The sequence below is a fragment of the Dermacentor variabilis genome, unplaced genomic scaffold (genome assembly GCF_050947875.1).
Source record: "Dermacentor variabilis isolate Ectoservices unplaced genomic scaffold, ASM5094787v1 scaffold_12, whole genome shotgun sequence".
Taxonomy (NCBI): Eukaryota; Metazoa; Arthropoda; class Arachnida; order Ixodida; family Ixodidae; genus Dermacentor; species Dermacentor variabilis.
The window spans coordinates 9,925,370-9,938,392 of NW_027460280.1; the positions used below are offsets into that span (position 1 = coordinate 9,925,370).

The following is a 13,023-nucleotide window of genomic DNA, read 5'->3' on the forward strand; positions in this document are numbered from 1 at the left end:
CCGTTGACGCCACTCAGGCCTATGGCACTGCACCATTATTTCTTTGTGTGATGAGTCGTGTCAGCTGTGTTGGCAGCGTTTCCAGTCAGATCAGTGGCATTTCGCCTCTAGAGAAGGGAGCCCTGTTTGGGTCGGCGCTGGTCAGGGACGACGGGCTGGCATCTGAGGGCGTTTCCTGCAGTGTTATGTCATTTGCACCTCTCTTACCCTCTGCTACAGTTGTGGAAACAATGTGGACCTTTAGCGGGCCGTCATCGGCCTGATTAGTGCAAGGGCTGCATCCAGCCAAGATTCTAGGTAAAAAAAAAAGCAGCCCTTACACAAGTACATATGATAATTACTCTGTAATTATGATGACTTACTACAAAATTCACAAACAGTCATTCAACCACCTTGTCTAGCTTTCAATGGAATCTACAGCACCCTGGCATGAAATTATGTAAATTTCATGCCTTTATTGACGGTCGATCACAATCATGACTAAAGGTGGTACAAAACAAACGTCTTTGAAAGCTGTGCTGAAAAACATTCAACAGTGAATGCATGCCCATGTGCTTAACTATAGACATATAAAACACATAAACACATAAAACAACAAGTAATTAGTGACAATGTTGTATGGACCCATCTTGTGCATTGGGTAAATTTGATGTTCCAGTCCTTCAGGATAGAGCCATGAGGATTTTTAGAAGCTACCTTTAGGTATGGCAAAACTTTACGGCATGATTTTAATGAGGTGACGCATGCAGCACCCTTTTTGTAGAATATCCTGTGTGCGTACAGGCTGCGATAATCACAATTAAAAGCATCTGCTGCAATGAATGGCCTGTTGTTCGTTTGCGTAAATCCGTATGCATGTAAATGCCCTTTAAGCAATTTCAATGTGAATAGCATTCTTGGCATTGTCAGAGCAGTCTTCTTTGCAGCTGTTGAGCTATCCTACCAAAAATGTGGACCAATCCTTTTGAGATACTCCACTAAAAATGTGCGCCGATCCTGAAGGTAGTGTGGGTCATTCATGAGGGTATGTGCTGCTCTTCAGCGAACCTCTTTGATGCCAACTGAGGTCACTGTGTATGTGCCACTGAATATGTGCAAACTTGACAGTGGTGATGTACAGCGTGGCCAAAGGGAGGCTCAAGAAAGAATCTGGGCTGTAGTACACGCCTCATACATGACAAGTTTCAGCTACTCGCATGCTTGCATAGTCATTGTAAATGAGTTCAGCCCAAATTCTGTCCTGTATAACATTTGTTGCAAAGCTTTCGAGGTGAGAATATTTCTGACCACTTTGGACTATAGTGGTTGTGACCCGATTTATTACGCTGCCTGAAAACTATTGGGGGTGAGGACTTACGGAGTCGCCATCTGTCGGAAGCGCCTCCCTTGCGTAGTATGAGGGATCACGTGGCGCACACCTCATAGGTTCCGCTTCATCATCATCATCAGCCTATTCATGTTCACTGCAGGATGATTGCCTCTCCCTGCGATCTCCAATTACCCCTGTCCTGCGCCAACCGATTCCAACTAGCACCGGCAAATTTCCTAAGTTCGTCGCACCATCTAGTCTTTTGCTGTCCTCCCATGCGCTTCCCTTCTCTTGGTCCCCATTCTGTCACCCTAATGGTCCAACGGTCATCTAGTCTGCGCATTACATGACCTGCCCAGCGCCATTTTTTTCTCTTAATGTCTATTAAAATGTCGCCTATACCCGTTTTCTCTCTGATCCAAACTGCTCGCTTTCTGTCTCTTAAAGTTATGCCTGGCATTCTTCGTTCCATCGCTCTTTGTGCGGTCCTTAACTTGTTCTCAAGTTTCTTTGTCAGCCTCCAAGTCTCTGCGCCGTATGTCAGCACTGGTAAAATGCACTGATTGTATACTTTCCTTTTCAATGATAATGGTAAGCTCCCATTCAGGAGCCCATGATGTCTGCTGTATGCGATCCAACCCATTTTTATTCTACTCTGGATTTCCTTCTCATGGTCAGGGTTCCCTGTGATTAGTTGACCAAGGTAAACATACTCCTCCACATACTGCAGGGGCTGACTTGCGATCTTGAACTCTTGTTCCTTTGCCAATCTATTCAACATTATCTTTGTCTTCTGTATATTAATCTTCAACCCCACTCTTACACTCTCTCTGTTAAGGTCCTCAATCATTTGTTGTAACTCGTCCCCAGTGTTGCTGAACAGGACAGTGTCATCTGCAAATCAAAGGTTGTTGAGGTATTTGCCGTCAATCTTTACTCTTAAGCCTTCCCAATTTAATAGCCTGAATACTTCTAAGCACACAGTGAATAGCATTGGAGAGATTGTGTCTCCTTGTCTGACCCCTTTCTTTATAGTTATCTTCCTGCTTTTCTTGTGTAGAATTAAGGTAGCTGTGGAATCTCTGTAGATATTTTGCACGGTATTTACGTAAGCAGTCTGTACTCCTTGATTATGCAATGCCACTATGACTGCTGGTATCTCTCCTGAATCAAATGCTTTTTCATAATGTATGAAAGCCATGTAGAGAGGCTTATTGTACTCTGCGGATTGCTTGATAACCTGGTTAATGACATGGATGTGATCCATTGTAGTGTAACCTTTCCTGAAGCCAGCCTGCTCCCTTGGTTGACTAAAGTCCAGTGTTGTCCTTATTCTATTGGAGATTATTTTGGCAAATATTTTATATAAAGCTAGGAGTAAGCTAATGGGCCTATAATTTTTTAGTTCTTTAACATCGCCCTTTTTGTGGATTAGTATAATGTTTGCATTCTTCCAGTTTTCTAGGATCCTGCAGTTGATAGACACTTCGTAGAGAGAGCCGCCAGTTTTCCTAGCATTATGTCTCCTCCATCTTTGATTAAATCGACTGTTATTCCATCCTGTCCTGCTGCTTTTCCCCGTTTGATGCCTTGCAAGGCCTTTCTGACCTCATCTCCAGTTATAGGAGGAGTTTCTGTATACTGTTCATTATTGTTTCGAATAGAGGGCTCCTGAGTCCTCTGGGTACTGTAAAGGTCAGTATAGAATTCTGCTGCTTTTATTATACCTTCGAGATTGCTGATGATATTGCGGCCCCTGCTTATCTTTCAGTGCATACATCTTGGTTTGTCCTATGCCAAGTTTCCTTCTCACTGATTTCAGGCAGCATCCATATTTAACGGCTTCTTCAGTCTGTTCCATTTTCACTTTGTTCATCAGTTTTGACAGTTCCACGAATTCTATCTTATCTCTTTAATTGGACACTTTCATTCTTTGTCGTTTCTTTATTAGGTCCTTTGTTACTTCGGAGAGCTTGCCTACTGGTTACTGGTTGCCTTGGTGCCTTGCCTCCCTCTTCAATTGCTGCTTCTGAAGACAGCCTCGTTACGGTTTCATTCATTACCTCTTTGTCATCATCATCATTTCTCTATTCTAAGGCTGCATATTTGTTTGCAATTACCAGCCTAAATTTGTCTGCTTTTACCCTTATTACCTCTTAGTTGACCTGTTTCTTCTTCACCAATTTCATTCTTTCTCTGTTCAAATTGAGGTGAATCCTGGCCCTCATCCAGGTTTCGCTTACGGCGCTCAATAAAAACGCCACGCGGCAGCCCTCCTGGAAATTTATGTAAGTACTCTCAAAACGGGGGCAGTTTTAGCTATCTATATAATAATTTTGGGCAAACTGAAAAAGCACAGAATCGTGTACAGACGCTATCGCATTACCGAATACGTACAGCGAACGCCACTGCGCGCGGTCGCCACGATGGAGTCTCCCGAACCAGCTTCTTGCGTGAAAGGTAGGCACATGCTGAGAGTAAACTACGTTAAATATGTTCTTATAGTGGGCTGCCTGTATAACCAAATCAAGCATAACAGAATGAAGCTTCAATGCAGCGATTGCACGGGTTCACAGTGACCGACTGCGCATCTGCATGCATGTCCGCGCACAATGTTTTGCTTTCACTGTGAGCGCGTTTTCACACCGTACCATGAGCTTTAGGCTGCAGCATGTGAGCATTTGACAGTACACTAGCAACCATTGTTGCGTGGACGCTATCAGAACTGCTTGTTCAAAAATAATTTCGTAATTGAGACTGTGACGCCTACAGCGACTGTGATGTTCCGTCGCGACGATCCAATTTTTTTTTTTTTTTTGTCTTCTAAATCTTGGACATTTCAATCTTGTTTCTCAAGCTGCGTCGCACTTTATGTTTATTGGTATTCTCAGCCTGCGATTTTCCTCTGCTTCTTTTTCGTAATCCAGTACATTAATTCATAACACAAACATATGACCATATGTCATGCCTTTCTTTAACGTGCGTCTTACCACTCCCTTTCCGTTCCAGTGAACTTGCCAGCGTCTAGCATCAACAAGTTCATAGACCAGACCGTCATGACATTAGCCGGGCAGTGGCGCGGGCGAGCGTCTGAGTGCGCGTTTTCTGCTACTGACCGAACATCGCAGCCTCAGCGCCGTAGCACAAATCTTCCTCGCGTCTGTGCTTGCTGCGTGCCAGAGTTGTAGCCAATGGCTATCTGCCGGTTCTAAGTTTCACGAGCCAAGCTTCACGCAGCTCCTTGTCCTGCGGCTATGTGTGAAGACTTTTAGCGTGCCCGGTATTCCGGAAAGCGCGGGCGGTTTGCCGGTTTAGCGGGGGCGTAAACGTGAGCGGCCAGATTGGTGGCGCCAGCTGGTGGCGCAAAGCTCAACCACACAAGCAGGAAGCTAATTACTATATTCTGCTTAGGTGCTAGTGTAAATTTTCGACAGCGGCGTAATCGTGTTCACAATTACGGCGCTGCCAAAAATTTGCACCACTAGCGAAGCAGGATATTGTGCGTTACTGCAGTTTTAGCACTGTGTTTGTCTGGTTGAACTCTGCGCTACCGGGCGGCTGCACTGCTCTGGCCGCTCACGTTTACGCCCCCGCAAATCCGGCAATCCGCCCAAACCGCTCCCGTTTACCGGAATAGCAGACATGCTAAAAGCCTCTAATAAGGCTGACATGGGGTCTGTTGCGTACATCCGGCACTGCCGCACCGAGCAGAATCCTACCATGCTGCACGCCTTCAAAGGAAGCCACTGCCTGTTATAGCACTTTCAAATGTTGTGAAACAGACACCCAATGCGGTAAAGCCTTACCACTTAATCAGAACCGCAGCGCAGCTGGGACCTTAAAATTTCGTTTTCAGCTCGCTTTGGCGCTTCCGAAGCAGCTGACGCAGCCGCTGTGTCTACGTGATCCCTCATATGCCTCGTCACGCCGACAGTGGTGCCAGCTTTTCCACTGGTGGAGCTCGTCCCCAATAGTATGCTAACTGAAGGATTGCTTCCTGTGCAGTTGCTGCCTGGCGGGGCGAGGCTATCCACATGGGGAACTCTGTGCTGACCAGGTGGCTGCAGTGAAGAAGGACGTGCTTCAGTGCATCACATCCTTGCGAGGTGCAAGCACTGATGGTGAGGCTAGTTATTTAGTTCCCTGCCGTGTGTACAGGTGTTTGGTGTGCTGCAACATCATGGGGATTGGACCCTCCTGTGCTTAGCTGTGCATGGCGTAGCCATATCCTGGAAAAAAGGGGATTCTGGGGGCGGAGCTGACGCCAAGTGCTTCGACCTTTAAGGCTCCTCGGCGGAAGCAACACACCTCTTTGGCCTTGGCTTCGTGTAGATGGCATTACCGGACTGACCCACCAGGGGGAAAGTGGCTGGTGACCTATCCCTCTTCTCAATCTTTTACTTTACTGAGAATTTCCTTTCTGTCCTGCTGTCTCCTTTCTTCCTAATTTCGGTTTCCTAGGCGGCTTGGGTTAACCTCCTGCAGTTTATGCCACCTTAATTGGGTATGTTATACAGTGAACAACTGATTTTTCGTACATGCCTGCTAATTTGGATGCCTTCGCGGCACCAGCGCGTATCCCATAAAACTATATATAAGGACGACTGAAATTTAGAATGCTGAAGGCCTTTGGCGACTACTTTTCGGACATTTTGTTGTGACCGGTGGTCCCAAATAGCATTATTTGAAGCCACCACCATTGCATTTTGATTATCTCATAGCCTCGAACCAGCGCTCTCACACACCTACACTCTTAAAACGGTTGCACCCTTTGGGGTGTGTATTTGTCCCACAACGATAATCGTCATCTGCCTTGCTGGCGTTTGCTTTCTTGAAAACTCGGCTCTGGCTACTTTCCTGTCGAGAATGCTGCGTCACACTGATAACGCGCATGCCGTTCGTGACTGGGAAGTACCGGGATCGCAGCGTTAAAGAAAGGAAACGCGGGCAAGACAAATGACGATTATTGTTGTGGGACAAGATACGCCCCAAAGGGTGTAAATTTTTCTAAGAGTGTACACTCTTAAGCCAAATTACACCCTTTTGCCATGCACACAACGATAATCGTCATCTATCTTGTCCGCATTTCCTTTCTTTAACGCGGCAAGCCCGGTACTTCCCAGTAACCATAGAGTTTCTCAGTGAGAAACTCTATGCCAGTAACGAACGGCATGCACGTTATCAGCATGACATAGCATTCCCCACAGGAAAGTAGCGGGCGCGGCGTTTTCAAGAAAGCAAACGCAAGCAAGGCAGATGATGATTATCGTTGTGGCAAAAGGGTGTAATTTTGCTTAAGAGTGTAGATGTGTGAGAGCGCTGGTTCGAGGCTATGAGATAATCAAAATGCGATGGTGGTGGCTTCAAATAATGCTATTTGGGACCACCGGTCACAACAAAATATCCGAAAAGTAGTCGCCAAAGCCTTCAGCATTCTAAATTTCAGTCGTCCTTATACAGTTTTATGGAATATGCGCTGGTGCCGCGAAGGCATCCGAATTATCATATGTCATGCTGATAGCGCGCACACCGTTCGTTACTGGGAAGTACCGGGGTCGCCGCGTTAAAGAGACGAAATGCGGACAAGACATGTGACGATTATTGTTGTGGCAAATATACACCCCAAAGGATGTAACCTTGCCTAAGAGTGTATATGCTGACAACCGGATTATACTCTAAAAACAGTTGCACCCTTTGGGGCGTATATTTGCCACAACAATAATCGTCACATGTCTTGTCCGCATTTCCTTTCTTTAACGCGGCGAGCCCGGTACTTCCCAGTAACGAACAACGTGCGCGTTATCAGCATGACATAGCATTCCAGACAGGAACGTAACGAGCGCAGCGTTTTCAAGAAAGGAAATGCGTGCAAGACAGATGACGATTATTGTTGTGTGGCAAATATACACTCCAAAGGGTGTAAACTTTTCTTGCACACTCTTAGAAAAATGTACACCCTTTGGGGTGTATCTTGTCCCACAACAATAATCGTCATCTGTCTTGCCCGCGTTTCCTTTCTTTAACGCTGCGAGCCCGGTACTTCCCAGTCACGAACGGCATGCGCGTTATCAGTGTGACTCAGTATTCTCGACAGGAAAGTAGCGAGCACCGAGTTTTCAGGAAAGGAAACGCAAGCAAGGCAGATGACGATTATTGTTGTGGGACAAATATACACCCCAAAGGGTGCAACCGTTTTAAGAGTGTAGTGTCATGCTGTCCTTGGACCTAGCTGTTTCGACGTTCGCTATCAAGCTTCTTGCTGTTCGGTGACGTGTTTCTTGTTTTAAGCATTCGCCGCTGTCGGCAATAGTGCCGATTCCGCCTTTGTCATTATCGCCGATGCCACTGAAACGCGGAAAGCACAGCAAAGTTATAAAATGCATAATGCCGGTTTTTGAAAGTCAGCTTCGCCGCAACACAGTAATGTTACGCGGTCAAGCACACGCAATGTATTGCGGTGAAGCCTACCAAGAGTGTGAAGGGGCCATGAGTGTTTTAGTTCCGTGCCTTTACGGTCCACCCCGCTCCGAGTTGCCCCGCTAAGCCACATCGGAGCGGCGGGCGATTTTCACGTTTTAGTTATGCCTTTAGCGTCGCGGATGGATGGATGGATGGATGGATGGATGTTATGAGCGTCTCTTTTGGAACGGGGTGGTGTTGTGCCACCAAGCTCTTGCTATTATACTACCTAATGGCCTACCTAGGTTAAGCAAGAAAAAAAGAAACCATTATGAATTCCCACAACAAAATTTTCTGATCCCCTATTGTGAACTTTGCTTTTGTACGTCTCCGTATTTTGTCATTTCCCTACTTTTCTTCCACCAGCCCTCCAATTGCCTCTTACTTACGGTACAGTGGCTAGAATTGGGAAATGTGATGAACACGCCGGCTCGCACGTGGCACTTTGGAAGGAAATGACAGGGGGCACTGCCACATGTATACATGTCGGTCGCGACGGCTGCTGGCGGCCGCAACGCAGGGGCCCTGCATGGTATGCGATTGTCCGCGCGCTTGCAGGAATGCAATAACAAATAAGAGAGCTTCGCAATATATATATGCTTGCTCATTCATGGCTGCAAATTGGTATAGAGTAGCATAGCTCCTTGCGAATTAAGAGGCGCCGAAGTAACAATCTGATTGAGCGTGCATTGATGGTAGAATGCAGCTTGCTTTATCTGGTTATTGAACGTAAGGCAGGAAAATTCCCAGTGGTAACTCGGAAGCGTACATTTTATTTTCGACACACTGCTTACGCAAGCAAGTCATTTTTTTAAGAGTGGCTTAGAATCTGAAACGATTCTCAGTAATCGATGATGTTTTCCTACGCAACACACCTCAGCTGGTGCTCTTTTTTTTTAACGATAACAAAAAACATTTTGTTTAAATAGTTTACAAGAAGTTCAAACAGAACTTGTCAACCTCTGCTAAGTGATGCGCCTGAGCTTCAGGTGCTTCTTTTCACGGGAAGACGCTCTCTCTTTGTTCAGTGCCTTCGCGTAGAAATGCAAATGGTTGATCCAACAAAATTTTTTAACCTGGTTGGTGATGTTAGAGACATGGACCCGCCGTGGTTGCTCAGTGGCTGTGGTGTTTGGCTGCTGAGCATGAGGTCGCAGGATCGAATCCCGGCCACGGCGGCCGCATTTAGATGGGAGCGAAATGCAACAAACACCCATGTACTTAGATTTAGGTGCACGTTAAAGAACCCCAGGTGGCCGAAATTTCCGGAGCCCTCCACTACAGCGTGCCTCATAATCAGAAAGTGGTTTGGGCACGTAAAATCCCATAATTTTTTTAGGGACATGCTGTGCACAGCCTAGCATGTCGTCATTTTTTTTCAGGCAAGAGACAAGCTTATCCAAGCTGCCACTGTACAGCTCGTTGTAACTGAACTACATCAGAAAAGTAGTTTCAAGGGCGTCTACATATGAGAAGAGCTTCTCAGAAGGTATATGGGGCCCTGCAGAACTTGGTGAACATGACCAGCTATTCGCTGGCTTCATCGTTGGAAACAAGGAGCTCGTCGAAGCATTCCTTGCACGCAATCTTCAGGACTGTTTTGCATGCAACATACCATGTCATGAAGAAAACAAAGCCGTGAACCACTCATCTTTTCAGGGTACTCATGGTCGGGGAGCATTGTGGACTTCTTTAACATGAGAGAAGTTTCTCCTAACTTCCCACTATGGCTTGCATCCTCACTACTGAGGAGAAAGGTCCGATCACCCCCTTCACAGTTGCCACTGTTGGTAGCTTTGACCAAGTAAAAACTGAGGCAGTTCATGATGAGCAAGAATTGGGCAGAAGTGGGGTGGTCGTGGCAACCAGAAAATTGTCTAATGACACCAAACGATTTCTCCAGGCAGTCTTGGCTGAGCTGGCACGTCAACAGCTACTTATAGCCAAGCTTCTCACAAAGGTATTTCATTGGATCAAGCGTGGCCTGAAGGGTAACCCTTGGCCCCTTGGCAGTGGTTGATGAAAGAAATCTGGCTAGTGAAGTCCCCACGTGAGCCTCCCATCAGTTTAGCTAGTTTAATACATCCTTGATGTGCCTTTCATGTGCACAGTCAGGTTTCAACCCTTGAGATGGAATCCGTGCTGTCATTGCTTTTACTAGCTTCCACATCAGCAGAACAAAGGCTCGAGTTGATGCAGGGTCACCCCAGTGCTCCTTCATTTGCTTCTTGTAGAAAAACGGGCCCCGAAGCACTTGCGGACTGAAAAGGTGCAATGCCAGGTTTACCTTCGTCTTTTCAAAGTTGTTAGGGCTCACATGCAAGAGTGATCTTCGGCATCACATTAAGGATAAGTGGACACTTACCCTCTTTGTGTGCTGCTCTGAGGTGCTCAATATAAACAGTACCTGCAGGTGTCTTGTACCTTGCTTTAAGAAAGCCATTTTGAACACATTTTATAAGGTGCAGAAAATCCGAAATGAAGAAGAGGCGTCTTCCAGTGCCAATAGCATGTGGTGCAGATGGCTTTATGGACGTTGAGAAGCCAGAAATTCCAAAAAGGCGCCACATTGAACGGTTCCATGAAGCTTCATCTGCCGTGATATAATCCACCTTCAGCCCAGCCTTTTCTGCGAGCAACATGGCTTCTGTTAAGATCTTGCACAAAAGCACAGCCTTCACATTTCCCCTGGAAGCGAAAACACAGAGTATCTGGTGCTAGGAACCAGTGAAAGGCTGAAACGTGATCACGAGAATATGATCGTGGGGAGGATGTTTGTCGTTTTCCAGTGTGAATTTTCCCAAGTCCTCCAGGCCTTCCACTTTCCCTCCTGCGGCAACATTCACGAAATCTGACAGCTTCATTTCATCCACAATCAGGCCACCATGGCATTTGAATTCCTCCATGGATTTTGTTTTTCTTTCACTCCATGGGATAATGGCAGGGTTGAAGCCAAACCCACTCTTGTATTTCCGCTTGTGCACCTTCAAACAGCTTCTGCTTGGGAGGAGGAGTATGCCTTCCCGCCGGACATGCTCGTAAAGCCTCGGACTTTTCATTCGCATTATTACGCAATCAATCAACCAATTCGGATTGTACTACATACCTTTTGTTGATTTGTGGCGAGCGTCTTGAAAGCATTGCATAACAGCAAGTCCTTGCTTCAGTGAAAGGGCTTGTAACCGGTCTGCGAGGACGTCCTCCTTAAGCTCTGCACTTTATCTCTTCAGTTTTTCAATAGTTTGAGTGTAAAGTGACAGCTTGACTTTCAGCTGGCAAGTGGCTTGTGTATACGCACTTCTACTCTTCAAAAGTGCTGCAGCAGAAAAAGAAACGAGCGCTACTTCGCACAGGTCAAGGCGTGTGGCGTTACTGAAGCAGCAGAGCCGGCGCGACTTGCACTGGGCGACGTGTAAACGTCAGCGCGCACCCCCTCGTTGCTCCCCTGTCGGCGGCTTCAATGCACCCTGTAGACGCTGCGTGCTCCTCACCACACTTCCTCATTCTAGCCACCACTGTATTTACGATGGATGAATGTTATGAGCGTCCCCTTTGGAATGGGGCGATTGGTTGCGCCACCAAGCTCTTGCTACTATACTGCCTAATGTCTGACGTTAAACAATAAAAAATAAAAATATAAACACTATGAACTCCCACACCCAAATTGTCTGAACCCCTATTGCTAACTGTGCTTTTGTACATCTCCGTTTTTTGCTGTTTCCCTACTTTTCGTCCAACAATCCTCCAATCGCCTCTTACTAATGCCTATTGTGGACATGTTTACTTTTCCACTGCTCCCGCTGAACCCAAGGGCTTCAAGGAGGCCAGTGGTGCCTAAATTGACCGCTGGGTAGACGTCTTCACATTATAATAACACATGCTCCATAGTTTCCCTAGCTTTACTGCAGCAAGTACATGCTTCTTGTTCCTTCTTATATCTCGCTTTATAGGTGCGTGATCTAAGGCATCCCGATCTCGCTTCGAAAAGTAATGAGCTTCTCTTTGAGTTATCATAAATTGTTTCTTTCCTGATTTCGTTTTTTCCTCTTATGTAGTTACTCATGGCAGGTTTCCTTTCCATTGCCGCCACCCATGAAATTATTTCGGCCTCTCTGACTTCCCGCTTGACCATCATTGTTGCTGCTTTGCCCACCCTACAGGACATGTACTTGCTGGTAAGCTTCCTAGTTCTTTTCCTCCACTGTGAATCAATGTTTTTTCCTGTACAGATACCTGAACACTCTCCCAGCCCATTTACTTTCTTCCGTATTCCTCAGGCGTTCTTCATACTCAATTTTACTGCGAGCTTCCCTCACTTCAAAACTAGTCCAGCCCATATCACCCTGCACAGCTTCATTTGTAGTCTTCCCGTGAGCGCCCAATGCGAGGTGACCCACTCACCTTTGGTTCCCATCGAGTCCTGATTGTACCCCTGATTTAAAGCAAACAAACGCATTTCCAAAAGTAAGTCCTGGAACTATTACACCTTTTGTAGTTGCAGTGCCCCCTGCCCAAATTGAGGGTAGTGAAACAAAATAAAAGACCCATTGGCCATTTTTACAAAGTAAAACGAATATATATATAACCTGTTTGTCCATGAAGTTTCTAGGTATGCGCTTGTTATGTGTTACCGGTCCATTTTATTGAGTTGAAAATAAAACTTCGACTTGGGAAACGCCATGTGATGGCCAGTGAGCTTGCATTCCACATCCAACGCAATCCTTTATACTGACGCCAGCGTGCTGCACAGTGTGCACCAGATTTCATGGCACAACCTCTCATGCTGTGGTGTTTTCAAATGGGTCAGTACTATTGCAACTTCTTTCAGCAAACATAATTCGTCTTCGTCAGTGCAAAATAGTTTTTGTGGCTTGCGCTGCTCAGACGAACGTAAAGGTGTGGCATAGTCGAGGACACCTCACGGGAGGCAGTCATTTTAGAAAGAGCGAGGTGTCTCGATGCACGCACGAGTGAGGGCACGCGCATCGACCACCCTCGCTAACGAAAGGCAGCAGCGACGTTCCGCGCTCCACTTGGGCAGCTTGTAAGCGGGCCGTGTTTCTTGTTTCCTTAGCCCACTTGCAGCTAAGCGGAATGCACATGCGCATTCGCGCTTCCACTACACTCAACTGCTGAGTGGAGCATAAAAACAGGTCGTTTATCAACCCAGCAAACTGGGAATTCTCAGGGAATTTGAATAGTCTGGAAATACACAGGGAAAACTAGAGGAACTTGTGCTTCTATCAGGGAAAATT

The 13,023-nt window shown here is 46.3% G+C and overlaps 1 protein-coding gene across 11 annotated transcripts in view; it reads left to right on the top strand.

The window, feature by feature from the left end:
- Vps8 (vacuolar protein sorting 8) overlaps positions 1-13,023 on the top strand; it is a 947,651-nt gene that overhangs the window by 422,909 nt on the left and 511,719 nt on the right. For all 11 annotated transcript variants that reach the window (XR_012825005.1, XM_075677146.1, XM_075677136.1 and 8 more), the window contains one exon: positions 5,315-5,430. Coding sequence is in view for 10 of the 11 variants with exons in the window: in XM_075677146.1 (XP_075533261.1) it covers positions 5,315-5,430 (116 nt within the window). In the remaining variant the exon portion in view is untranslated. The remainder of the gene's footprint in view (positions 1-5,314; positions 5,431-13,023) is intronic.